General features: G+C 44.9%; 2 protein-coding genes across 2 annotated transcripts in view; one reads left to right on the plus strand and one right to left on the minus strand.

The window, feature by feature from the left end:
• ADAMTS12 (ADAM metallopeptidase with thrombospondin type 1 motif 12) overlaps window positions 1–10,762 on the plus strand; it is a 165,076-nt gene extending 154,314 nt beyond the window's left edge. The window contains exons 20-23 of the mRNA XM_063128170.1: window positions 4,498–4,650; window positions 6,828–7,001; window positions 7,639–7,792; window positions 9,639–10,762. Coding sequence (XP_062984240.1) covers window positions 4,498–4,650; window positions 6,828–7,001; window positions 7,639–7,792; window positions 9,639–9,805 — 648 coding nt within the window. The 3' untranslated portion in view covers window positions 9,806–10,762. The remainder of the gene's footprint in view (window positions 1–4,497; window positions 4,651–6,827; window positions 7,002–7,638; window positions 7,793–9,638) is intronic.
• Window positions 10,763–19,868: 9,106 nt separating this feature from the next.
• Window positions 19,869–26,231, minus strand: part of TARS1 (threonyl-tRNA synthetase 1) — a 28,806-nt gene continuing 22,443 nt past the window's right edge. Inside the window, exons 17-19 of the mRNA XM_063128171.1 lie at window positions 24,969–25,041; window positions 23,648–23,762; window positions 19,869–20,435 (exon numbers count right to left, since the gene is read on the minus strand). Of these exons, the coding sequence (XP_062984241.1) occupies window positions 20,287–20,435; window positions 23,648–23,762; window positions 24,969–25,041 (337 nt within the window). The 3' untranslated portion in view covers window positions 19,869–20,286. The remainder of the gene's footprint in view (window positions 20,436–23,647; window positions 23,763–24,968; window positions 25,042–26,231) is intronic.

Consider the following 26,231-nt stretch of genomic DNA (forward strand, 5'->3'; position numbering starts at 1 on the left):
AGACAGGTCGGTAGTTAGACAGAGAAAGTCGATCAAGAGTGGGTTTTTTGAGAATGGGAGAGACAGTAGCATGTTTAAAAGCAGAGGGAAATGAGCCAGAGGACAGAGAAGAATTAATGATGTGAAGCAAGGACGGGAGGATAGCGGGGATAAGATTAATAAAGACGCGAGAGGGAATTGGATCACGGGAACAAGTGGAAGGCTTCGACGAGCGCAGTATTTTAGACAGTTCATCAGCTGAGACTGAGGGGAACGCCGAGAGAGTTGCAGGAGGAACTGACAGGTGAGGCACAGGAGCTGGGAGCGGAGCAGAGCTGGCCAGATCGGAGCGAATAGTTTGGATTTTAGCATTGAAGAAAGAGGCAAAGTCATTGGCAGACAGAGAGGCGGGGAGAGATGGTGGATTAGGTTTCAGGAGAGAATTGAAGGACTTGAAGAGCCGCTGAGGGTGTCTAGCATTTGACTGGATCAGCGTTGAGTAGTGCTGCTGTTTGGCCAGTGAGATGGCAGAAGAGAAAGAGGAGAGAACAAATTTGTAATGGACAAAGTCCGCCAAGTCCCTGGTCTTACGCCACAGGCGTTCGGCTGCCCGGGAGCAAGAGCGAAGGTAGCGGAGGAAAGAGGTGAGCCACGGTTGGGGTTGAGAGGGGCGAACTATCCGAGTTGTAGATGGAGCAAGATTATCAAGAGTTGAAGACAATGTGGAGTTAAAGGAGGAGACGGCTGAGTCCAAGGAGAGGGCTGTGAAGACAGAAGGAAGAGAGGAGGCTAGAGACTGAGAGAAAGCCTCATAGTTGATAGAATGCAGGTCACGACAAGGGCGTGAAGCAGGACGTGAAGGAGGGGGATTGTGAGTAATATTGAAAGAGACTAGATGATGATCTGACAGAGGAAAGTCAACAATAGAAAAGTCTAGGACAGAGCAGTTCCGAGTGAGGACAAGATCCAGACAGTGTCCAAGGGAATGTGTGGGTGCTTCAGAGCAGAGCTTGAGATCGTAAGAGGAAGATAAGGAGCGAAATCGTAGCATTGTGAGGGTCATCCACATGGATATTGAAGTCACCCAAGATCAGAGTAGGAGAGTTGTCAGAGAGGAGAAAGGACAGCCATGAGTCCAGATCAGAGAGAAATTTAGAGGATGAGCCAGGGGGGCGGTATAGAACTGCAACCCGCAGTCGCAGCGGAGCGAAGAGTCTCACCACATGTGCCTCAAAGGAGGAGAAACAGTGTGAAGGTGGAATGGGAAGAGGCTGGAACTGGCACAAACTCGATAATAAAAGACCCACACCACCACCTCGACCCTCTGGGCGACTCGAGTGAGAGAAAGAGAGTCCTCCATGAGAGAGGGCAGCTGAGGTGGCGGTATCATGGGCAGGAAGCCAGGTTTCAGTTAGAGCAAGGAGGTGAAGGGGTCTAGAGAAAAACAAGTCCTGGATGACAGGGGCCTTGGAAGCAATAGAGCGACAGTTCCATAATGAACACGAGAAAGGCAGCTGGGAAGGGGGGAGACACCGAATAGGAACTAAGTTGGGAGAGATGAAATTGGAGCGAGCCATAGGGAACAGGTATGGGGAGAAAGGAATTAAAGGAAGAAATGAGGAGAGAGAAAGCAGGTAGGCAGGGAAGTAAGATAGGCGTGGGACGGGATTAACCAGAGCTGGTCTGGTCAAGAGCAGTAGCAGCAAGCAAGAAGGTAGGCAGAGAGAAGTGCAGACAGATAGGGTGGGTTAAGGCAGTTGCATTGCCAAAGCAATAACCTGACAGTGCAGCTAAACAGGTGTGGTGCTGGTCAGTGGGTGGGTGGGAGAACACCTGGGAACCCCATGAGCCACCTTGAGTTCCATCATGGAAGCTTCCTTATAGTGGGGCAGGATCTACACTACTGCAACTGTTGGGGCCCAGGACACGTTCCAGATACCGTTTTCAAAGGGTTATATCCTGCTTGGTGTAGATCTGGCCCCGAGTCAGGCTATTTGACTGTCTAACTCAATATTGTTTGTTTTGACTGCCAGCTCTTGAGGGTTCAGGCGCAGGTTATTCCCATTGCCTGCTACGTGGCACGGGGGAACAAAGGGAGTGAACTTACAACCCACTGCACTGAGAGCATTGCTCTACCATTGAGCTACATGGCCCTTCTCCAAAAGGAAGAAAGGCAATCTTCATATATTGATTTGAGCCAACGGTCCAGTTCTTCTGTAGCAGTAGGCTTCTTGTAATGTATTTTATTTTGTGGCATGTAGACATACCAAAACAGACCCATGATGATCCTACAGAGTATGCTTGTTCCCAGGGCCGGTGCCAGACTATTTTGCGCCCTAGGCAGGTGAGCGGATTCCAGCCGGGCGCGCCATTCCGAAGCCGCCCCCTGCCCCAGCGTCCTGGCTTCAAAGCCAGCACCCGGCCAGAATCCGCTCCTGGCTTTGAAGCCAGGACGCTGGGGTTGGGGGGCAGCGGCTTTGGAACTGCGTGTCCGGAAGTGGCTTCTGGGTGCGCCGATCCGAATCTGCCGCCCCACCCCAACCCAACCCCAGCGTCCTGGCTTCAAAGCCAGGAGTGGGACTGGCTTCGAAGCCAGGACGCTGGGGTTGGGGGATGGGGGGGCGGCTTCGGAACAGCACACCCGGAAGCCGCTCTAGGAGAGCAGCTTCCGGGCGCCATTCAGCGCCCTCCTTTGCTTGGTATTCTAGGCCACCTCCTGAGCTGCCTCTATGGCACCGCCGGCCCTGCTTGTTCCTGCAAAAGTGTTACCCAGGTGATGTTGGGGTTTTTCCCCATTTGAAGCAACCCTGAAACATCTCTAGCAAGTAAATTTTATTTATCTTCATGCCTCTTTTAGTCTTCAGCCTCAGTGAAAGGAGAAAGTGTGAAGCGAATTGGAATAATCGCAAATGATATGAAAGGGCTTCCAGGTTTTAAAGAATGCTTAATACTGGGTGAGGTATAACGTATATTTGACGTAATTTTCCTGAGCTGTCAAGATTTGGAGGAGAAAACAGCCCCTGAAAAACTCAAGTCGGAAGAAAAGGCGACTTTCACAGAATTCTTTACTTTTTGAATGTCACAAGTTCACAAAGGGTTGCAATTGTTGCGCTAATGAAGCTGCAGATGTCTCAGCCGCTGCCCATGCCAAGATGCTATGGTTTTCTTCCAGTTTCTGTCTACATTAAATGTGATTCATCATGTCAGCTGCGGAAGAAATTAGCTTCTGCTTCCATTTACTCTAGAGCACCTGCTTTGCATGCAGAAGGTCCCAGGTTCAATTCCCGGCATTTCCAGGTTGGGCTGAAAAACCTGCCTGAAACCCTGGGGAGTTGCTGCCAATCTGTGTCAACAAAACTGGCCTTAGGTGGACCAATGGTCTGACTCAGTAGAAGGCAGCTTTTGACACTCCTCTGTTTCTCTCTGGTGCTGCGAAGGAACTGCTTAAATATGCATCTCAAGAGGCCATCCTAGCAAAAGAATGAAGATAAGGGTCTTCTTTAAATGAGTGATTTATAGCACCCTTGTGGCTGGCCACTCACAGAAGTTTGTGGGTCATTTGGATGATGCCATAATCCTTCTGCACATCTCCCGCTCCTTCCCCCCATTTATTCCGTTAAAAAAAAAAACTTGGATATTTTGGGCTGCATTAATAGAAGTATAGCTTCCAAATCACATGAGGTACTGGTTCCTCTCTATCCGGCCCTGGTTAGGCCTCATCTAGAGTATTGCATCCAGTTCTAGGCTCCACAATTCAAGAAGGATGCAGACAAGCTGGAGCGTGTTCAGAGGAGGGCAACTAGGATGATCAGGGGTCTGGAAACAAAGCCCTATGAAGAGAGACTGAAACAACTGGGCATGTTTAGCCTGGAGAAGAGAAGGCTGAGGGGAGACATGATAGCACTCTTCAAATACTTAAAAGGTTGTCACACAGAGGAGGGCCAGGATCTCTTCTCAATCCTCCCAGAGTGCAGGACACAGAATAACGAGCTCAAGTTAAAGGAAGCCAGATTCCAGCTGGACATCAGGAAAAACTTCCTGTTAGAGCAGTACGACAATGGAATCAGTTGCCTGGTGAAGTTGTGGGCTCTCCCACACTAGAGGCCTTCAAGAGGCAGCTGGACAACCATCTGTTAGGGATGCTTTAGGGTGGATTCCTGCATTGAGCAGGGGATTGGACTCAATGGCCTTGTAGGCCCCTTCCATCTCTGCTATTCTATGATTCTATAATTCTATTCCGATTCTTCTGAAATCTCGGGATATCCTGCCATGTGCATCCAAAGTTGTGCTACAAAACACCCACTAGAGGGCTCTGTCCCATTCAGGCATATGAGTAGGGACGCTTTCAATTACAGACCAAATGGTCGCCCCCTCTCCTCCTGTGTTATTCAGCTCATTACAACTGCAGAAGAGAAACAGGATGCAAAGTGCCAGTAAGCAAAACACGGTTTACCTTTAATCGAATGAAGCCCAAGAACATCAAGGCTCCAAGCCCTTTATTTCTGCGTTGTTTTGCAGTGTTCCACCACATGTGGCATGGGCGCCTTTTGGAGGCCGGTGGAATGTAGCACCAAGAATGAAACTGACTGCCTGCACATTAAAAAACCTGATCCGGCCAGAAGGTGCTATTTCCGTCCGTGTGCCCAGTGGGAAGTTGGGAACTGGAGCAAGGTAACTGCCCTTCGAGATTTGTTTTCATTTGCAAGTCCTTTTAAAAACTTATTTCTCTCTTTTGAAACCAAAAAAATTTGCTTTCAAGGCATCATGCTCTCTGGCCCTGATTCAGAGAGCTGCACATGGTCCCTGCCACCAGCAGAGCTGCAACATTGCTAAAAAGGGGAATATATTCTTTGCTGAATGCATTCCAGGAGACCAGTAAATAATTTTGACTGAGCTCTAAATGTAATCTGATTTATTTTACTCCAAAGTCATTTTAACATCTCAGGACCAAATTGACTGATGCTTATCTTATTAAGATAGAAAGTGGAAAGGGAGGTTCAGTCAAAATGAAATGTATGCCAGAGGTTAGAAATCCCATTATGGAACTAATTTTGATACAGATATGTTGTTTTCATACTGGATATTATTCAATTTAATGTTTTTTGGGTTGCCCATTCTTTCAAACTGAGAGGATTAGAAAAAAAACTTTTCTTGATTAATTCAAATGTGTTTTTTTTTCTTCATCATAAAACATGATGAGGATGATGATTCCTGGCAGCTATCAAAAATAGTATCTGAGGTTAACAGCCCAAGTTTATTCAGCGTGAAAATGTTATTGCGCTGAAAGACTTTAGTACCTCTCAGAAGGCACATGCTAGGCAGGAGCAAAGCTCCAGAAAGAACTCCAGCTTTTCCATTCTCCTGTCCTTAAACTTTGTAAACTTGGGGGCTGCCTAAATGGGCTGAAAGCCCCACAGTGGTTGAGAGGTTGCACTGCGTCAGTTATATGACACAGCAGCCACCTCGCAGCCATCGCGGGGCTTTCCCGTGAAGGTGCAATTTAAAAAAGGCGGAGACTTAACGGCAAATCCACTATCTATCTTCGCTCCAGAGTCATGGCCAGGTGGATAGCGATCCTTGATTGGTCACCGTCTGCCTAGGCAGGGGGTGGGCCTGGTGAGCCAATGGCCAGTGGAAACCCCACACCCTCCCACTGCATCGAGATTAGCCACTGCCACCCCACTACAGAGAAAGTGTGTGGTTTTGCTTACGATGGTGGCAACCCAGCTCTGTAGAGGCAGAACCCTTCTTGTTCACTGGAGTCACTGTGTTGGAGGAGCCCTTCCTTCTCAAAGGTTCTTCATGGGAAGGGCTGCTTGCTCCCCAACAACTGAGGAGATTAGATTTTAAGCTCCAAATGTCTTTGCCAACAGCCGCTTTTGCAGTTGGCAAAAGCAGTTTGGAAACTAAAACCTTAAGCTCTTCAACTGTTGGAGAGCGAGCAAATTTCAGAAGGCGCATTCACCTGTGAATCCTCCTCATGTTTATACAGTGGACAGAAACCCACCAGTGCATGTTGGGAAAACAACACAGCCAGAGCTGTTTCCCGTTATTGTTCTCCATCCTATCCATACATTCTCAACTAGCTTTGTGTTGCTATAGGAAAGCCAGGCAATATTTTGTCTTGGACCTGCCCTGGTAGGTGGTTGGCAAGACCAGCACTTTGTAGCATGCAACAAGAGCAGATGGACAGAATATTCCCAAGGCTCATGGCTTCCCCCCAACGCACACCATCTTTACCCCCCCTAGCATAAACAAGAGCCCTGGGAGATAGGTTAGCCTGAGAGATGGTTACTGGCCCAAGGTCACTCAGTGATCTTCATGGCCAAGCAGGGAGTTGAACCTAGGTTTTCCAGTTTGGGGGACTGTCTTCATGGCACTGGGTTGGCACCACCTCCCTCCTCAACCCCACACTTGCCCTCTCCTGGGGCGTCATCAGGTAATCCCGACGCCAAGGAGGGAGTGCAGGGTTTCTGGGCGGTTCTGGAGCCACCCCTGCCCTCTTCCTGGTGGAAGGCGACCAATAGCTGGTCACCTTCCACCAGGGTCCACCCCCAAGGTGGCCTCAGATTAGCCACGGAGCAACATAACACAGCAAAAGCGCCATGTTGACATTGCTCCTTTTGAAAAGGTCATGGTAAATCCTTGACTTTTTCAAATTGCAGCATCACGGGGAATCCCTGCGGTGGCTGCAAACCTGCACCTGTGTTGTGTAACTGACAGGGCTTTCCCCCTCATGTAGACATCCCCCAAGTCCAACACTCCATCCACTGCACCACACTTGCTCTCTTCTGATGTTGACCACAGATTCTCCAGAGACCACTTTCTTACTGCTCTTCTCTCCGCAGTGCTCCTCCAGCTGTGGAGGCGGTTTCAAGACTCGCGACGCTCATTGCCTCGATGTCCGTGAACACAGAATCCTGAGGCCCTTTCATTGCCAGCTAGTAGAACGCAAGCCACAGCTGAACACCAGCTGCAATGCAGGGCCCTGCTTGGAGTGGCGTGCGGAGCCCTGGAATGAGGTACATGGTCTCTATTAGACCGAGCAATTAGCTGCCAATTACAGGCACAAGCAGGAGGATGTGTCGTGACATTATGTGTTTTTAATATCAAAGCAAAGAGCACCATTATTATTGAATCAGGCGCGGCAGTTCCTCTTGGTAATATAAGGTCATTTTTAGGGGAAACTGTCCAAGCCACAGATACCCCCAAATGTTCTAGAATATTCTTTTGGGGGGGATCTACACTATTGCCCTTAAAGCACTTTGAAAACGTTTTGAAAACTGTATATGCAGTGTGTTCTGGGCCCCAACAGTTGTCAAAACTGTTATAAAGCGCTTTAAAGCGCTTTAAACCAGTAGCGTAGATCCCGCCTTGTACAACTCTTAAGCTCTGGGAAACCTCTCCCGCTTTTAATCGGGTTCCCCTGAGGTCTTAAAAACAAGGAGATAGGCAGATATCAGTCCCATTATCGTATAGCGTTAGGGTGAATCCTGGCTCTGGAAGAGTTGAAGATTATGGATTTAAAGTACCTCAGGCAAATAGAATGCCCTGCATACTGAGAAGCCGAGGCAGATGACCCCTTGGTCTGATCAAGCATGGCATTTCTAACGCTCTTCTTTAAACTACGTGTGCGTTGCCTTTCAAAATGTCTTCCAGTGCTCTGTTCCCTGTGGAGGAGGCACTCAGCAAAGAGCAGTGCAGTGCATCAGTATGGAAGACCACGCGGCTAAGGACGGGAGCATGTGTGAGCACAAGGCCAAGCCTCCAGACTCTCGGAAATGCAACCTAGATGCGTGCATGGGGAACACAGGTGGGTTTAACCGAGTAGCAACCTGTACAAGGGAGTTGCTCTTGTTTCGGGGATGCAGAGGATTCCACAACACAGGCCACTTTTTTGGGGATGCTCTAGCATTGCTTTTTTTAATCAACAAATATCTTAAGACCTGTCTCTTTAGACCTGCAACAACATCACTTAACAATGGTTAGACACACGTCTCAGGAGGGACCGATCAGTCTGTTTCAAGTCTGTGACCATTTGCTATAAGTCCATTCTGTTCCATTTCCACATCAACCTGCAACTTTAAAGCAGGAAATCTGCATGCAAAATTGTATTTAAATATGTGGTTTTGGATGTATTTTTCTCACCGAGTACCTATTTCTAAACATATATTATTCTAAAAGACACATTTTTGATCCGATAAGTGCATCGCAAACGAAATCCACGGGATAATTAGGTTCCGGGAAGTGCAGATTTATTTTCAGTTTGCATCAGAATTTGCCAGGATGGACTTCCTTGCTGTAGACCTCAATTGTATGCCGATTCCACTCCCCAAAACAAGTTCAGCAAAATACAGATCAAAACATTTAAATGCTTCCAATCACTCTAAAGCATCACTGACATGAGCCATAAGATCAAGACACAAACTAATAGGGAATGATACCAGCTGCAGAATGATGGTGTCCTTATTGACGACTGCAAAACTAGAAATCACTTTTTCCTGTAAATTGAAAGTGACTCCTGAATTTGGTTAATAAGAATCTGGAACAACATGGACATGATTAGACTAGCAAACATACCAGCTTGGATGTAGAATTGTCATTCCTCCGGCAGAAGGATACTGCTGGTGGAACAAGGCTTCTGGGTCCTTTGTTACCCACTGCAGCCCTCCAAGTCTCCTCTGGAGCAGATATGGAAGGTAATGGGGGCAGGTTGGAGAGGACATGGAAGTCTCATTCCACCAGCGGTATCCTTCTGCTAGTGAATTGCTGATTCTGGATCCAACCCAATCACTGCAATCCAGAGGAGGAGTTCCACAAACAAAAGCAGGATTCGACCTGCGAACGCCTTCCTGGATAAGGAATTGCAGGCATCAAGCCGATAGGCACTGGCATGTGCTAGCGAGTGCAGATATTGGCAGTGTGCACCGCATTGCATTCAGCATGATGCATGCGCGAATGCGAATCTACCATCCACCCTCTGGCACAACGAGTCACAAATACAATTATTACACATGTTAGAGATGGATCCGGGCAAATGTGTAGAAGGAAAGGAGGAAAGAAAAAAAGTATAATCCTTTTATGTAAGATGTTATCCAATTATTTAAGACGTAGATTCAGGCCATGTTCAGCTCAAGATCTTCCCAGTGCATCTAAATGATGCACAGGTAATCCTGGGGTCAACCAAGGACAAGCTCTCAGCTGTCCCGGGATGATAACTAGGACTGGGTTTTTCATGATTTTTTCCTTGGTCCCGAGACAACCCTGAGGTCCACAGACGGTGTGGCGCTTGCTCTCGGACGTCCCTCCTCCCTGCGAGTAGCGGCGCTCACCAAATAGCCACAGAGCTCTGCGAGGGGAGTCTGTGCCCACCGCGGCGGGAGGGGGGATTTTCACCATCCCTGGGATGGCTCTCAGCAATTTTTGGCGCTGAGTTTCCAGGGTTTGACTGCTTTTTAAAAACTTAACTTTGGTGCAGGATCATGCCCGTGCAATCTTCACTTCTGGGATGACGCGCTGGCATTTGGACCCTGGAAATAGGTCCCATTGAAGCCCAATGTGGCTTGCCTTTCCTCTTTCTGCAGTCTTACCATAATATCATACCTCTGTCAGCACCAAACACGACTCACTTTTATTTATGCACATGTTTTTCACTATAGGTGTGCCTTGCAGCAAGGACAGGCTGTCAGCGAATTTCTGCAGGACAGTGAGGGATGTCGGCAAATGCTCCATGCCGGCGGTGCAGAATCAGTGCTGCTTCACATGCAAGAGACCCTGGGATGGTCACAAAATGGGGCCTCAGAACCTACCAAGCACGAAACCATAGTGTGACTGAGAAACTAAGATGGCCTGATCTAAATTTGGAACTAAAGAGTGCTATAGAGCTCTAGTCCCTCTCCCGCCATGGCCCACGGAACCATCATGCAATGGCTTTGACCCTTTCCAAAGACAGGATAACCTTACCACGGATTTGCAACATTGGACTTGCATATTATTTTTGTACGTTCTATATTTCCCCCCTACTTTTACTATTTCTATTTTCTCTCTCTTTGTCCTTTATTCTCTCACCCTCTCCTTTCTCCTCCTTTAAAAAACAGGTTGTAATGTCACATTCCTGACCCAACTTAAGTCAGTTTGTGTTCATTGCCTTAACTTGCTTTAGAAACAATAACGATTGAAGACCTTCCTTCTGATCTAGCAAGGGAGGACTAAAGGTGGTAGAAGTAAGATTCTGTGTGTTCAACTAATGCAAATGCAGGTGCACACCTCAACCTGTATTCAAATGTGCATCCAGGCTCCATTGAAATGGTTGGATGCATCTTTGGACATCCTCACATTTGTTTTTTATGCCGGACTAGTTATCATCACACAAATGATGTTGTTAAACTTCAACCCCATCAGCCCCAGCCAACATGCTTGGGAATGTTGGGAGTTGTGGGGCATCAACATCTGGAGACCCTTGGTTAAACTTTACCTCCTCTGCCGCTACATTCTCGTCCAAAACTATGCGCACACACACACACACACCAGCCTTTTACAAAAAACGTAAAGATCCAGGACATCCAATCAGAGCTTTCCATTAGCTCATATACCTTGTCTCTAAGACTCTACGTAGTTGCCATGATATCTTGCTCACAGCACACCTGATCCCAGTTATATCCTACAAATTATAATCTTGCCAACTGTGATGTTCCTTATGACAAGATAAGCCACAAAAGTGAGTTTGAAAAATAAAAGCTTCCATTAACACCACTTTACCTGGAAACCTTTGAAAAGTCTCTTCATGGAGGCTTTTTGTTGTTAAATATGGTGCTATTATACTACGGTGCTAAAACTTGCATGGTGTCTAAAACATTGTGTACAGCGCGTAAATATATTTCTAATCTACGTCTGCTCTGAAATTATACTTTGCCACGGTGTTGCTGTGCAATACCCGCCGTACTGCTTTTTCAAGTGTCAAGTGATGTATTTCTCTGCTTCAATTTGTGAAATACTGAAAGTTTTATAGCCCCTCGTGAGAATAAAAAGTATATCTGCTTCTTTGATGTCGGAAAGAGCTGTAATTGGATTTCCGCATGAAAAGGCGTTTTGTGTGTTGTTGAGGTCCGATGCACACGAAGAATCAGCAGCCGGGTAGCTACTTACAATGCTGCAGGAAGAAGTATGCAGAAATCGGTTGGGATCCAGGCTGCGAGAGAGACAAACTGTGTATATATCTGAGCACATGTACCTTTCTTTTTTGGATAGACTCAAGGGTGTCTTCACGGTGCTGAGTTGGTGCCTCGTCCCTCGGAATCCCTGCGACTTCCCTCCCCCAGGGTGGCATTGGGTAATCCTGATGCCAAAGAGGGAACACAGGGTTTCTGGGTGGCCATCTAGGATCTGGAGCTACCCCTGCCCTCTTCCTGGTGGAAGGCGACCAATCGCAGGTCGCCTTCCACCAGGCACTGCCCAGCCACGCCTCCGTTGCAACTCCGTTGCAAGGCGAGGGCCTGTCTTGACGCCGTCTTGTGCAGCCTTGTCTCGCTCCAGAGGAAAAAGCTGGGGAAAGTCCCTGACTTTTTTTCTCCACAGCTTCGGTGGAACGCCCCGGGGTGGGTGCGCAATTAATCAATGGTGCACCATCGTGCACCCACTCCGGGGCTTTCCAAATGTTTAGACAGCTCCTGAATGCTATGGGGATCCATCTTCTGCTCTAACTAGAAACCAATAGGCTCAGTCCCGGGGAGAAGGCTTTGCACCTGTCAGCAATACCATGAGTGTGCTTCCCCAGTGGGCACACTGCTGACATTCTGCATTTCTGGAGATATACCCTAAAGTAATGGCTATGCTAAGATATGAAGAAATGTCTTGATCTAATATGTAACACAGGGAATGGATTCTCAGGCCTTTGGCCTAAATCTGGTCCCCCTAGGGTCCCAATCAGGTTCCCCAGGAGTCCCAAAACGGCCTGGTCCTTTCCCACTGGCTGGTGATCATTTGGTGGTTTCCAGATTTTGCAAGTTTTCCACTGCCCCTCCCCCCATTCTGTAAGGTTGAAAAGCCTCTCCCAAGGCTTTCCTAGTTACTGGCAGTAAGAGCTCTAAGCTAACATATGCTGGTATACGTTGAGGGGCATCACACAGGGGGAAATTGTGTTTGCTTGCCGTCACTTCTCTGCCTGCACCTTTGTCTCTCATTACTTCCTCTTTTGAAAGAGGAAGTAAACAACATGCACATGGCCCATTCAGTGGCCCATTTTGATTGTGCTGCTTCCCCTGCACCCAGCAGGAGATAGCAGCAACTTCCATCTTTATTTTAAGTCACTTACTAGGTGTGTGTGTGTGTGTTTTTGTAACACGAAGAAGGCTAGAAGGAGCAGGAGGCAGAGGACATCATGAGAGGGACCTGTGAAAATCCATGAGTGTCCAGTAATGAGCGTGCAACAAAACGCTCATCTGATGGAGCTCTTGGTCTTCCCCTTTTGCCTTTGGACTCAGTCACCACTTGAACGTGGCCTCCAATACCTTCTCCAAAATGGAAAGCGATTCAACACTGCTGACTTAACCAATGGATCAGAAACAAGACTGAAGGGGTGAGGTTTGCCCTTGAGAGACCTCTGATCGTATGTAGGACTGTTTGTTCTGCCTGTCCCCAGCCTATTTGGAGAACACAGCATAGTAGGGGACACAGAATTACAGAGCCTTTTCATACTCTGCTTTTTGTATACCTGGCGAACCATCCCAAGCCACTTCTGATCTTACAACCCGTCACGTTAACAAAGAGAAACATCTGGTTTTCCCTTTGCCGTACTAACTGCAGGGAGAAAGTGAATCAGCACGGTAACCAAAATCGTGCTATCAACCCTGGCTGTCAAAACACAAGCTGTTCCAAGCACCAGGGGGGACGTGCAGCGAGGATGTAAATGATGCAATAACCTATGTGCTAGGAAGTAGTGTAATCAGTGACTTCTTAGGAGGGATGTCTTATAAACTACAGCCAAGACAAGTAGCTAGCTTGATAGAGGAAATTTTGAACACACTTCCTGGGGCATGATGGTTTTGCGGGGAGAAACAGCCCGCGTGGTTTGACTTGTTTATAAGTGCCACAGCTAGACACCGTGTCTTTCTAAACCATCACAGGCGATGAGCAGCATCTGGAACTTCAAAGGGCTTCTCCTTTTTTAATTGCACACAAAATCAATAGCAATTCTTGAGCGCTGTGTGTGCTGTGCTCACGTCGTGAAAGTTTTTCACCGGGCTGATTTTTTTTTTAAAAAAAAGGAACCGTTTGTGTTTCTCTCAGCAGATTTTGAAATGATGTTTTCTTTAGATGCAGCTGGAGATGTTCATTATTATTCACTCGTGTTTTCCGATTGAAGATTGTTCATCCTCTCCTTTGCAATGTGCAAGGTGAGGGCAAATCCATTTGCCAAGCACACTGCTCGCCTGGCTTGAGCAAAGTGCCTTATTATCAAACAGAGTTCAAGTGGAGTCTTCCCTCCTGACATGTCTCCTTAACCGCAAATAACATATCACATTGCAGTCAAATGTATCAAAGCTCACAGTGGCGCCCTTTCCTTTAAACAGTGTCCACAGGAGAAGGAGTGCTCTGAAGTGGAGTGGAAAGGGGTCCCCAACCTTTTGGGGGCTGGTGGGCACATTTGGGACCTGGAGAAGGGGTTGATGGTAGGCTAACAAAATGGATTTACAAAATGGCTATCATGGTGGGCGTGACCAGTTACGGAATACCCATTCCCCAGAAAGCAAATGGATGAGGTCAAAAGTACAAAGCAGAAGTGGAGTCTGAGCTCCAAAACATAAAACCACTCTGAAGAACTCACTTTCCTGCTCCAATGCCCATTTCACACAAGACAACTGATGAGTCTCAGAGACAAGAAACCTGGCCAAGAAACTGAGTACAAGGCAAAGGTAGGGAGTCTGAGGTCCAAATATCAGTTCACATATTTGATCCCACAAAGGATAATATAATGCCCAAGGCAAACTAGTGATGCTCAGAGAGAGATGCATGCATGAACTCAGAGAGAGCAGCAAAAAGCAGGGGGAGAAGGAGAGAAACCAGGATACCCATTCATGCACATGCACACACACACACAGATAAGGAGGCACGCCTAACATGTTTGTGATGTGCCCCCTCCTCCATATAGCAACTAATTTCAAGATGCCAAATGTGTCCACAAGCCCCAAAAGGTTGGAGACGATTGATTTAAAACAATTCTGTGCCACCCTTCAATTCAAAATTTCTGGGAGAGTTTACACAAAAAAGCAGCACATTCTCTGTTGCCTTAATGCAACTTATTTGATTGTTATGCCTATATCCTGCCTTTTCCTCCAAGGAGCTATACATAACATGATCCACCTCTCCATTTCAGCCTTACGACACCACCACTGTGTGGTAGGTTAGATTGAGACTCCGCGACTGGCACAAAGTCACCCAGTGAGCGTCAAAGCCGAGTGAGGATTAGAACCGGGTTCTCCCAAGTCTAATTTATGAACCAGATGCTTACTTAAAACCCACCTACCCACCCGTGCAACAATAAAGGAGGCTTTTCTTTTCAGACCCCAACAAAGGTCATACAACTTTTGCTACTGGAATTAGGGTGCAAAAGAGGACAAGGCTCCTGCATCTTTAATAGTTTGTGCTAGACATCATTATATTCAGTTTGTAAGCCTCTCATCACTTCTCTCATCCTTTTTGCCAGGAAAAAAATGGTTAAAGAGGAAAAGACAGAATAGTTGCACAATGCTTTTTCATTGGTAGCCAGAATTCGTTCTCTCTCTCTCTCTCTCTCTCTCTGCAGGAATTGTGCTGCCACCTGCTGTCAGAAAAGAAGTGAGAGGGATCTTGACTTTCTCTCTAGTAACTCTGCTCTGGATCCCTTTCAATCTGGATTCCGTCCTTTGCATTCCACTGAAACAGCCCTTACCAGGATCACCAATGATCTTCTTACTGCCAAGTCTAAAGGCCATTATTCTGTTCTTATTCTCCTTGATCTAACTGCAGCCTTTGACACGGTTGATCACGATCTTCTCTTAGATTCCCTCCATGACCTTGGACTCTGTGGCTCTGTCTATAACTGGTTCGCCTCCTATCTAGAGGGTCGCTCTTTCAGCGTGTCGGCTAACGGCAGCTCGTCCTCCTCTTTTCCCCTTTCAGTAGGGGTTCCACAAGGCTCGGTGCTTGGCCCGTTGCTGTTTTCTTTATACATGCTGCCCTTGGGTAAGCTTATTCAATCTCATGGCCTCCAATATCACCTGTATGCCGATGATACACAATTATATCCCTCATCTCCGGAACTTTCTCCTGATGTCCACGATCGTATCTCGGCATGTCTTTCAGATATCTCAGCCTGGCTGCTTCATCATCGTTTGAAACTTAATATGGCAAAAACTGAACTGCTTGTTTTTCCTCCTAAACCTTCTCCTCACCTCTCATTCTCTCTTACTGTCAACGATGTCACGCTTACTCCGGTCAAGGAAGCTCGTAGTCTTGGCTTTATATTTGATTCCTCGCTCTCCTTTATTCCTCATATGGAGGCAGTAGCTAAATCCTGTCGTTTCTTCCTGTATAATATTGCCAGGATTCGACCATTTTTGTCTGTCTCTTCTGCCAAGACTCTCGTTCACGCACTGGTTATCTCTCGGTTGGACTACTGCAACCTTCTTCTCTCTGGCCTTCCTTCGTCTCACATCAGTCCGCTGGTCTCTGTCCACCACTCTGCCGCTAAGATCATCTTCTCGGCCCACCGTTCTGACCATGTCACTCCACTTCTGAAATCTCTTCATTGGCTTCCAATTCACTCCAGAATCCAATATAAACTTCTCCTGTTGACCTTCAAAGCTTTTCACGGTCTAGCTCCTGCCTATCTCTCCTCTCTCATCTCACACTATTGCCCCGCTCGTGCTCTCCGCTCCTCTGATGCCATGCTTCTCGCCTGCCCAAGGACCTCCCCTTACTCGGCTTCGTCCTTTTTCTTCTGCTGCCCCTTACGCCTGGAACGCTCTTCCAGAACACTTGAGAACTACAAACTCAATCACAGCTTTTAAAACTCAGCTAAAAACTTTTCTTTTCCCTATAGCTTTTAAATATTGAGTTTGTTCTGACTCTATACCATTAGCTTCACCCTACCCGGTGCCTGTTTACACTTCCCTGTGCCTGTTTGCATTCTCTTTCCCTCCTTATTGTTTACTACAACTTTATTAGATTGTAAGCCTATGTGGCAGGGTCTTGCTATTTACTGTGTAATCTGTACAGCACCATGTACATTGATGGTGCTATATAAATAAATAAATAATAATAATAATAATAATAATAATAATAATAACAACAACAACAACAACAACACTGAGCTTCTTTCCTTTCCTTTCCTTTCCTTTCCTTGCTATCTTATCCTGGCTTTATGCATCCACTTTCTTTTTGGAATATGATCAATGCCATTACACAGGTGACCATGTAGTTTGAAATTGAGTACTTCCTCTCTCTGCTTCCTCCATGTGCACCGTTCAATTCAATGAGACATCGCCATCTAGTGGTGTAACTATAGTGCAACCCCAAGATTACACACTGGGAGATGGTGCAATTTTCCAGATATTTCACATTATCTATTTCTTTAAAACCCACAATTTCCAGGGGATAGAATGGGAGGGGCCCTGGATACTGATAACATCATGTAATGAATCCACAAACTTCCATGAGTGGTCAATCACAAGCATGCTATAAATCACTCGTTTAGAGAAGCTGTGAAACAGAAAGATACTAACTGCAATTTGTCACCTGCATTTTATATGATTGCATCAGTTTATCTCCAAATGGATATACAGATTAATTTGGGACTCATCATCACCTTGTAGTGCATGGATAGCTTCACTCAAGAGAAAGTGGTCTTGATTTACAATTCAATGAAACATCACCTTTAAATGACTGTTTTTTGAAGATACCAAAAAACCCTGCCTTTTGAACTTCAGGTACAAACATTTCAAATAAGGCAAATGCAGATGTCTCATACACATTAAAGCCAATTGTCAGCTGGTTCCAGAATGCAGCTAAAGGAAAACAGCAGAAATTAATGGTGTGTTACATGAATGATATTGAAAATATTTCGATGCCTAAGGCACTTCCCCACTCTCCCTGGAGAATGGAATTTGCCATTTCCTTTGTTCAAAGTAGAGGGTGGGTATCGTTTTAAGAGTGATGCTTCCAGATGAAGCATTTATGGCACCGTTTTATGGCCCTGCCTATCTAACGTAAGTTTATAGGGGAACCAGACCTGGCGGTTGTTGTCAAGGCATCAAGTTGGTGATACTCCACTGTGGTTTCACTCGGGCGGGGTGGCGGCAAGTTATGCAGACGAAGGAAGGCAATGTGGCCTTTCCAGCAGCGGGCCCACCCCCTCCCCCAGCTTCCGATGACCAATGGCAGGCTACCTTCCACCTGGGAATGACCCCGCAGCATCGTCCGAGCCAGAACAGATGGGGAAGAGCTGTGCTGACCTTGCTCAGGCAGGAAAGGTCCCCAACTTTTCTGCTCCACATCTTTGGCTCCTTGCCCTGGAGTGGATCCGAATAGGCAGCTGCGTCATGTAACCAACACAGCGTAGATCTGGAGCCACTCCGGGGCAAAGACAACATATAGGCAGCCCCACAGTCATCTTTTACTCATGACCTTCCTGTGTTTTCTTACCACTTCTTCCATCTTTTTCATTAACACAGAAAATCCATTAAGAATAAAAAGATGGAATGGCTTTTGTTTAGTAGCAGAAGCCCTCTGCCTGGTAGCACTCGTAGTAACAAAAGTAACACACACACACACACACACACACACACACACGCACCAAAGAGGTGGAAATGGGTAAACATATGTTGCATTTTTGAGGAGTTATTTTGTTGCTCAAGGAAACTGTTTAATTTACTTAAGATTTTGGTACAGTAAAACTTCATTTTGCCATCCTATAGTATTACTTATTTACTTTAGTTTCCTATAATTATGTTTTGCACACTACATCAGTCTCCTGGCACAATGTTATGAGGATTTTGTAGGTTTCCATACAATATGATTGCACAGATAACCTTGTTGCTGCTAGGAATTGTACACAGGTGCATGGTGTTTCCAGAAACAAAATTCTATAAACCCTGAGTCACATTTTTACATAACTAGATTGTGATTTTTCTATCATTCATCCAAAGGACAAAAATAATTCAGGCACAACACTTTTGCGTGCCCTTCAACTCTGCAGTATGCTTGCTGAAAAGTACATTTCGCTCAGTTCAATAGGACTTCGTCCCTCTCAAGTGGCTTCAATGTGCAGCTTAAGCGTGCTTGGCTGAGGTTGCTATACAAAGCAGGAAAACTATAATCCTCATCAAACTGGCTAAGTGACACTAGCAGGAATATTGAAGGGCTTTTAGGACATCTTAATTGATGTTGCATTATCAAGCTCAATATGTTTTCTGAAGAATAAGGCACCTTGTTGTCATTTCTGTTTTCCCCATTAACATTTGGCATGTTATTCTTCTCTTCCTTCCCCCTCATATATTGTTCTTTACTAGACAGTAAGCCTGCAGGTAGGACGTTTCTGTTTTCGTCACACTAGGCAGAGGAATATATACAAATAAATTATTATGGTTGTCCAGCAGAAGCAATCAATAGGGGTGGTCACTCCACCCCAAAATTATCTGGTAACTGTGAACATCTGCGGAGCATTCTATCTTCCAGAGTGGAGTTTGGCTGCTTCCAAACCCATTGAGTAATATCAGAGCAGAGACGTGCCCAATTGGAGCTTCTAAAGTCTCCGAAATTATCCTGCTGTCTCTGTGTGTGTGTCTGAATTTAATATCTCCATATTTGGAAGATGCTGAGTGGGGTGAGGGGTAGCTCTGATATTGACATCTGTGGCTAACCAATTGGGAATTGCCACAGCGCTGTTCGTGACCATGTTCTACTCCAATCGCAGTGTTTCGGGGAGAGGGAAACACTAACTGGCTGCTGATTCTGGTGTTGGGGGAGGGAGCATGTTTCTGCTCAGACTCATAGAAGTCAATCATTCACATTTCCACAATGTAAAAGTGCTGCTGGGCTGCCTGGCATTGTGAGTGAGAAAACATCTACACCTGAGTCAGGTACAGGCAGGTTCTTTATTTCAGTTAAACTATTACTCCTGTTGGCTGGCTGGGCTCCCAGTGTAGGCACGGTGTGTGTGTGTGTGTGTGTGTGTGTGTGTGTGTGTGTGTGTGTGTGTGTATCCAATAGATCTGGAGGGCACCAGGTCGGAGAAGGCTGGAGTAGAAACTTCTACCACAAACAGTGGAGCTCTGCATCAGCAAAGTAAAGAATAAAAGCTCCCTCCATAAATGCACAGGGGCGGATTAACGTACGTACGTACATGTGTGTGTGTGTGTGTGCGAGTGTGTATGTCTAAGGAGGATAATGGTTTGGGGGGGGAATTTAAAAATTCCTAAAAAATCAGGCATGAAAGGATCTGTTACAAACTTGGCGTGGCTAAAGTTCTCCTTAAAAGCTATCATCGCACTAAGTTTTATCTCTTTATCTTTAAAAATGAGGGAGCTGTAAGCATTTGATTAATTTCCATTGACGAGCAGTTCTCCAAAAACGGGCGGTTCTTTGATGGGTAATCCAACGGGGCAGAATAACGGGAGCCGCTCTGAAATCGGGGCAGAGAATCACCTCAATGGAGCTCTGGCTCGAATTTCGAGGTGGAGAAGACCCACTTTGCACACTCTTAATCAAATGTTAATATTCCAACTTTAAGAAGTATAGACCGAACCTTACATTTAGCAGTATTTGAAATCTAATTGAATTATTAGAATGAAATTACTTCCAAGTAAAAGAAAGATTTATGCGCTTTGATGTCTTCAATGAAACAGAATTAACAAGGTGACAAAGCTTTAAGGAATACTCTGTTGCAGGATTTTGTTGTTGAAAATTAAAGCATTTTCTTAAAAATTTATTTTATGAAAAGAGGAAAAATATTTGAAAGAGTTGCTACAGTGGTGTTTGAATCCCTGATTAATCATTCCATTCTCTCTTTAGTCTTTTTTAAACCTTAATTGACAGAGCTTCACAAGCTTGCATTCAGGTGCCAATGAAGGCAATTGCACTCATTATACAAAATGGACTTTCTACTTAATTTCTGAATATATGAAACAGTTTGGACTGGGGTTCATTTGACAAAAAACACAACCCATTTTAAATACAATACAGTGCAAAGATCATTGTCCAGCAGGGCTAATTACTGAGGGGGGGGGGGAATCCAGTTCTAACACTAGCCTAATACGGAGGAACAAGAGGTTGTTAGAACTCTTCTTCAGCATTTTTGCAGCGTGACTTCTTCAGCTGCAGCAGCCTCTTCACTGTTTCAGCCACAGTGCGTTCACCATGAACCTTGTTGTCCCTGGTGCGGATATTAACCGTTCCACTCGCCTTCTCTTTTTCACCAATAACTAAAAGACAGAACAGAGACAAATAGGTTTTGAAGGAGCTATTGTTACATTTTACCATTTAAAATACTGAACCAACAAATTATACTACTTCATATTCAAGAACCAACACTGAAAGTAATGAAGCCACTCTAGTCAGCATAAGTCATTTAAAATGTCTGGAGCACTGTGCAGTGTTTTGGGCAACATAAGGATGCTGACAACTTGGGGTGGATTCAAAGGAGAATCACATGGAGAATAAAAGGTCTAACAAGGCAATTCATTCAAGGAGGAACTAGGAATGGGACTAAGAAACATGTTGAAAATTTGCTGAACAAGGCCACCCATGTACCCACTATTTCAGTACTTTTCTTTTTCTCTCTTCTGTATCCCTATCATGATGTCAATTTAGTCCATGGTTAGATGTACTTAATTCTCACTGGAAGTAAGAAAACTAAAGAAATCAATGGGACAAGCATGCACAAAATTACTGGCTGCAATGCAATTCTGTTATGGAAAGGACTCACTATTAGGACTTAATTTCCAAAGATAAAAGCAAATATTAGTCATTGCCTTACTAAGGATGGAAAGGTGCTTCATACACTATTTGCACTGAGGACGTGCCTGCAAGTGCAAAATACTGTCGTGTGAAAAAGAAAGTACACCCTCTTGGAATTGTATGATTTTACATATCAGGACATAATAACAACCATCTGTTCCTTAGCAGGTCTAAAAATTAGATAAATACAACCTCAGATGAACAACAACACATGGCATATTACACCGTGTCATTATTTATTTAACAGAAATAAAGCCAAAATGGAGAAGCCATGTGTGAAAAAGTAAGTACACCTCATGATTCAATAGCTTGTAGAACCACCTTTAGCAGCAATAACTTGAGGTAATCGTTTTCTGTATGACTTTATCAGTCTCTCACATCGTTGTGGAGGAATTTTGGCCCACTCTTCTTGCTTCAGTTCATTGTGGTTTGAGGGCATTTGTTTATGCACAGCTCTCTTAAGGTCCTGCCACAGCATTTCAAGCGGGTTGAGGTCTGGACTTTGACTGGGCCATTGCAACACCTTGATTCATTTCTTTTTCAGCCATTCTGTTGTAGATTTGCTGGTGTGCCTGGGATCATTGTCCTGTTGCATGACCAAATTTCGGCCAAGCTTTAGCTGTCGGACAGATGGCCTCACATTTGACTCTAGAATACTTTGGTATACAGAGGAGTTCATGGTCGACTCAATGACTGAAAGGTTCCCAGGTCCTGTGGCTGGAAAACAAGCCCAAATCATCATCCCTCCACCACCATGCTTGACAGTTGGTATGAGGTATTTGTGCTGATGTGCTGTGTTTGGTTTTCACCAAATGTGGCGCTGTGCATTATGGCCAAACTTCTCCACTTTGGTCTCGTCTGTCCAAAGGACATCGTTCCAGAAGTCTTGTGGTTTGTTCAGATGCAACTTTGCAAACCTAAGTCGTGCTGCCACGTTCTTTTTAGAGAGAAGAGGCTTTCTCCCGGCAACCCTTCCAAACAAACCATACTTGTTCAGTCTTTTTCTAATTGTACTGTCATGAACTTTAACATTTAACATGCTCACTGAGGCCTGTAGAGTCTGAGATGTAACTCTTGGGCTTTTTGCAATTTCTCTGAGCATTGCACGGTCTGACCTTGGGGTGATTTTGCTGGTACGATAGTTGCCTGGGAAGATAGGCAACTGTCTTGAATGTTTTCCACTTTTGACTCATCTTTCTCACTGTAGAATGATGGACTTTAAATTGTTTGGAAATGGCCTTATAACCCTTCCCAGATTGATGGGCAGCAGCAATTGCTTCTCTAAGATCATTGCTGATGTCTTTCCTCCTTGGCATTGTGTTAACACACACCTGAATGCTCCAGACCAGCAAACTGAAAAAACTTCGACTTTTATAGAGGTGGTCATACTTGCTGATGCTCAATTAACCACGGGCATTTGATTAGCAGCACCTGTCTGCTACTTAGCATCTTAATTCCTATGGAAGCAGTAAGGATGTACTTACTTTTTCACACATGGCTTCTCCATTTTGGCTTTATTTCTGTTAAATAAATCATGACACAGCGTAATATGTCATGTGTTGTTGTTCATCTGAGGTTGTATTTACCTAATTTTTAGACCTGCTGAGGAACAGATGATTGTTATTATGTCCTGATATGTAAAATCATACAATTCCAAGAGGGTGTACTTTCTTTTTCACACGACTGTATTTACTTCTTTGGAGTATTTTATCCTGCTCCTCAGCCAAAAGGGCTCCCTGAGTGCTTTTGATTACAAATAATCAGTAAAAGAAGATTGTAAGCTTGCAGGCAGGGACTATCTAAAAGGGTATGGCACACAAGGAAAAAGGAATGAAGAGGGAGGAAAATAAAGTCTTTCAACAGGGCTAGTGAATGGCCTCACTTCCCCCTCTCATCTTCCTCAGCACAGTCTGCTGAAATGGCTGCTGATGGTGATAGTTGAAGGAAGAGGTGCCTTCAATATGTGACAATCATGTCAGATATGAGTGACATATGTATAGTCCCTCATATTTTCCCATTTCAAATAAGGGGCAGTGGGGAAAGGAGGAGCTGGAGTGTAGCCTGAGCAAAAACCAATGATTTGGTCCTGGGTGATATGGGGAGTTAACCCATTCTTGGATGCCTCCTCACATCAAACTCATAAGTAGTGACTACTGCAGGCACACAGCAGCCATGTTTGGTGCAGTCAGCGTATATTTTTACATTCACTTAGGGACAAGCTGAATACAAACAAAAGTATGGGAAGTGTCTTCGATGTTTCAGCAGAACAGAGTGATTCTGATACAGCACAGCACTCAAACATTTTATACAGAACTGAGAAAGAAGCAGAGCAAATTACTGAGAATGCTGACATACCTATTCCTGAGTCTCACTATGCTGCCACAAAAGTACACCTGGACCAATTTACTGGTTCTTGTTCTTATGGGCATGCGGGCCTAAGATTTTCCCCAGAGGCAGTTCACATAAATCAGAATAAAAGCACTCGCTCTAGCTAATAAGGCAGAATAGATGAGCTCCAAAGGGAATATATTTCTTATGAAGTGTAACATTGAAGGCTGAGACAGAAAACTTTACAAGTATATGGATACCTTAGGCTGGTATCCTCAGAAAAAAGCTTTTAAAAAATTGCTCAAATAGCTTCAGAGACAACATATCGCACAAACAGTAGCATTGTTACCTAAAATAAAGTTGTACTGTGCAAGCTGAGCATTTCTGATCTTCTTGTTCAGTGTGCAGCCAGGATCCACATCAACGTCAGTCATTAAGCCAGCATCGTGGAACTGCTGCTTTACCTTAGAAAGCATCAATATGACAATATTTAGGCGATGCTTAGGCTAAATTCCTGGAGAGAGAAATTTCTAGTCTCACTACAAAGTTGGAGTTGCAGCAAAAACAAATTTGAAAGTATTCTTCCACATGGATAAAATGTAAGAAGTCACAGAGTTTTCAGTCAAATTAATATTTAGTAGTTAGACACTAACAAGAGCAATCCAGTGATCCCTGGGAGAGTGTCTCTTGGACCAAACGATTTGTCGGATTCCCTCGCCTGAGGCAGTAGACGGTCCTTCGACCTCCTATATTTGACATTGGGCTGTTCCCCTGCCCCTTGTAGCCAGTGCAGAAAGAACAGCAGCAACTGCTCCTCCGAGGTTGCAACAGCAGGCGTGGAGAAGTCAAGAGGGCAGAAATGGGACAGAAGAGGCCAAAGTCCACAGTATCCTCCCACCTGTCCATGCCAACCCAACAACAAAGTAAGTTAGCTAGATGGGATCAGAGGCCCATCTAGCTGGAATTTTTATTTTTACAGAGGAACAGGAGGCAAATTTTATCCTCCTTCCACCCTGCTTGATAGGACACACGATAGACCCTGCTGGCAAGATTTCGGGGCTCTCTGTCTAGTGACAGAGTCATCTATAAAATGCTCTCTAAACATATGCATTTTGGGATAGAAAAAAAATAGATTCAGGTGGATACAGGGATGAAGACAAATATATGACTCTGGTGTACAAAGATGTTTAGGAATGCAGCAGAAGGGTTTCACTCTTTGCTTAGACAATAACGTTAGTTTATGTCTGTATTTAAATATTGTAAACTGCCTTTGGTGCCTTGGCAGAAAGGCAGCATTGAAACATATTACTTATATAAATCACAGTCTCACAAAAAGTAATGCAATAACTTCATACACTTGTGTCTCTCTAACAGCAGCCCCCCCGCACCATCTCTGCTGCACAAAAAAGAACACTTGTGAAAACAAGGGAGTTATTCAAGCAATTTAGAGTTTGGGACATGGGGTGTTGGGGATTCTTCAAAGGGAAAAAAGGCAAGATTCTCACTGAGCATGTGCAAACCCTTCAGTGCATCTAGATGGATCTTATATTTTTGCCTAAGTGGGTGGGATTGACTTGTAACCAGGACAGTGTCACACATCACATTAGTGCTAGTGCTTTGGTTCATAGGCTTTGCCTGTAACTTTGGGAGTGAAGTAGAAAAATCCCTACCTTTTGTGCATATTCATCACATGTTGGTCCAACTGGTACCACCATCACCTGCTGAGGCGATAACCAAAATGGCCTTGTGCAAGAAGAGAAGTAAAACCGGAGTATTAACATATTTATTTATTAAATTTATACCATTTGGCAGACAGCATGCTACCTTTAAAAGTTAGGCTGTACTGTTTAATGAGTCTCTGCATGCCCATCACTTTTATATGAGCTTATTAGAAAAAACAAAATGAAGTTTAGTAATTGTACACTTCCTAAATAATATATCAGGAAATGTTCTAGATTTCCTATCTCAGACTAGATCAATCTTGGCTTTATAGCCTAGCTAGAAAACTGAGATTAAACCATGCTTCCCCAGGTCACATGTAACAATAAAATTTAGTTTAAACCATCATGACAGAAGTTTAAACCATCAAGCCAGTGTGTGAAGAGGGGTGATAGCAAAGTGTGCTTAATCTCAGTTTAATAAACCATGGTAAATTAAACTGAGGGAGCAATCCTATGGACCCTAGACTGAATCTGGAGGATTACAGGATATTTCGGCTATGTGTGATCTCAGAGACAGGAATTGGGGCTCCCTCCCACTCCTCCTCACAGCCAGGGCAGAGAACTGCGCTGGCTGCATCTCCGAGTTTGCAAAAGCAACCTCAGAGAGGCAGGAAAGGGGCCAGTTCTGTGGGCAGGAAGGGGGCCGGAGAGGCTGGCTTATGCCATCTCCAGAGGCCTCCCCAGCCCCCTTCCCTAGGTGATGACTCATCTAGATGAGCAAAAAAGCCCATCTAGCAAAATTGCAGAGCAGGAGGCACGTGAAGACAAGGATCATGTCTGCCGCACCTCCCGCTCTGCATAGGATATATATTCGTAAGTGTCCAAGTTTGGATCCAATAGGATTGCACCCTAAGATAATTATGTCTGAACTGGACCTTTTGAGTACTCTCTTTTTCTGGCATGACAAACTTTTTTTTCTTTACAAAATATCCACACATTCTTCCTTATTCCACCCTTCCCATGGAACCCATTTCTAGCTAGTGTTATATGTGAAACAAGCAGCTCAAGGGCCCAGGAATATGTTTTAAATTGTGATATGAAAGGAAAGATGCATAATATTACTAAGGCTGTGAACTCCATCATTGACACTGATCAGCATAGGAGTGAAATGATTAAAGGTTGACTGCATGATGGTCCAAGCATTTCTACATTTCTACAAGTATTCAAGAAATAGCTATGGTTGGCTGAAATAAGCCAGCTACATAATCCATG

This window comes from Elgaria multicarinata, chromosome 6 (assembly GCF_023053635.1).
Source record: "Elgaria multicarinata webbii isolate HBS135686 ecotype San Diego chromosome 6, rElgMul1.1.pri, whole genome shotgun sequence".
Classification (NCBI taxonomy): Eukaryota; Metazoa; Chordata; class Lepidosauria; order Squamata; family Anguidae; genus Elgaria; species Elgaria multicarinata.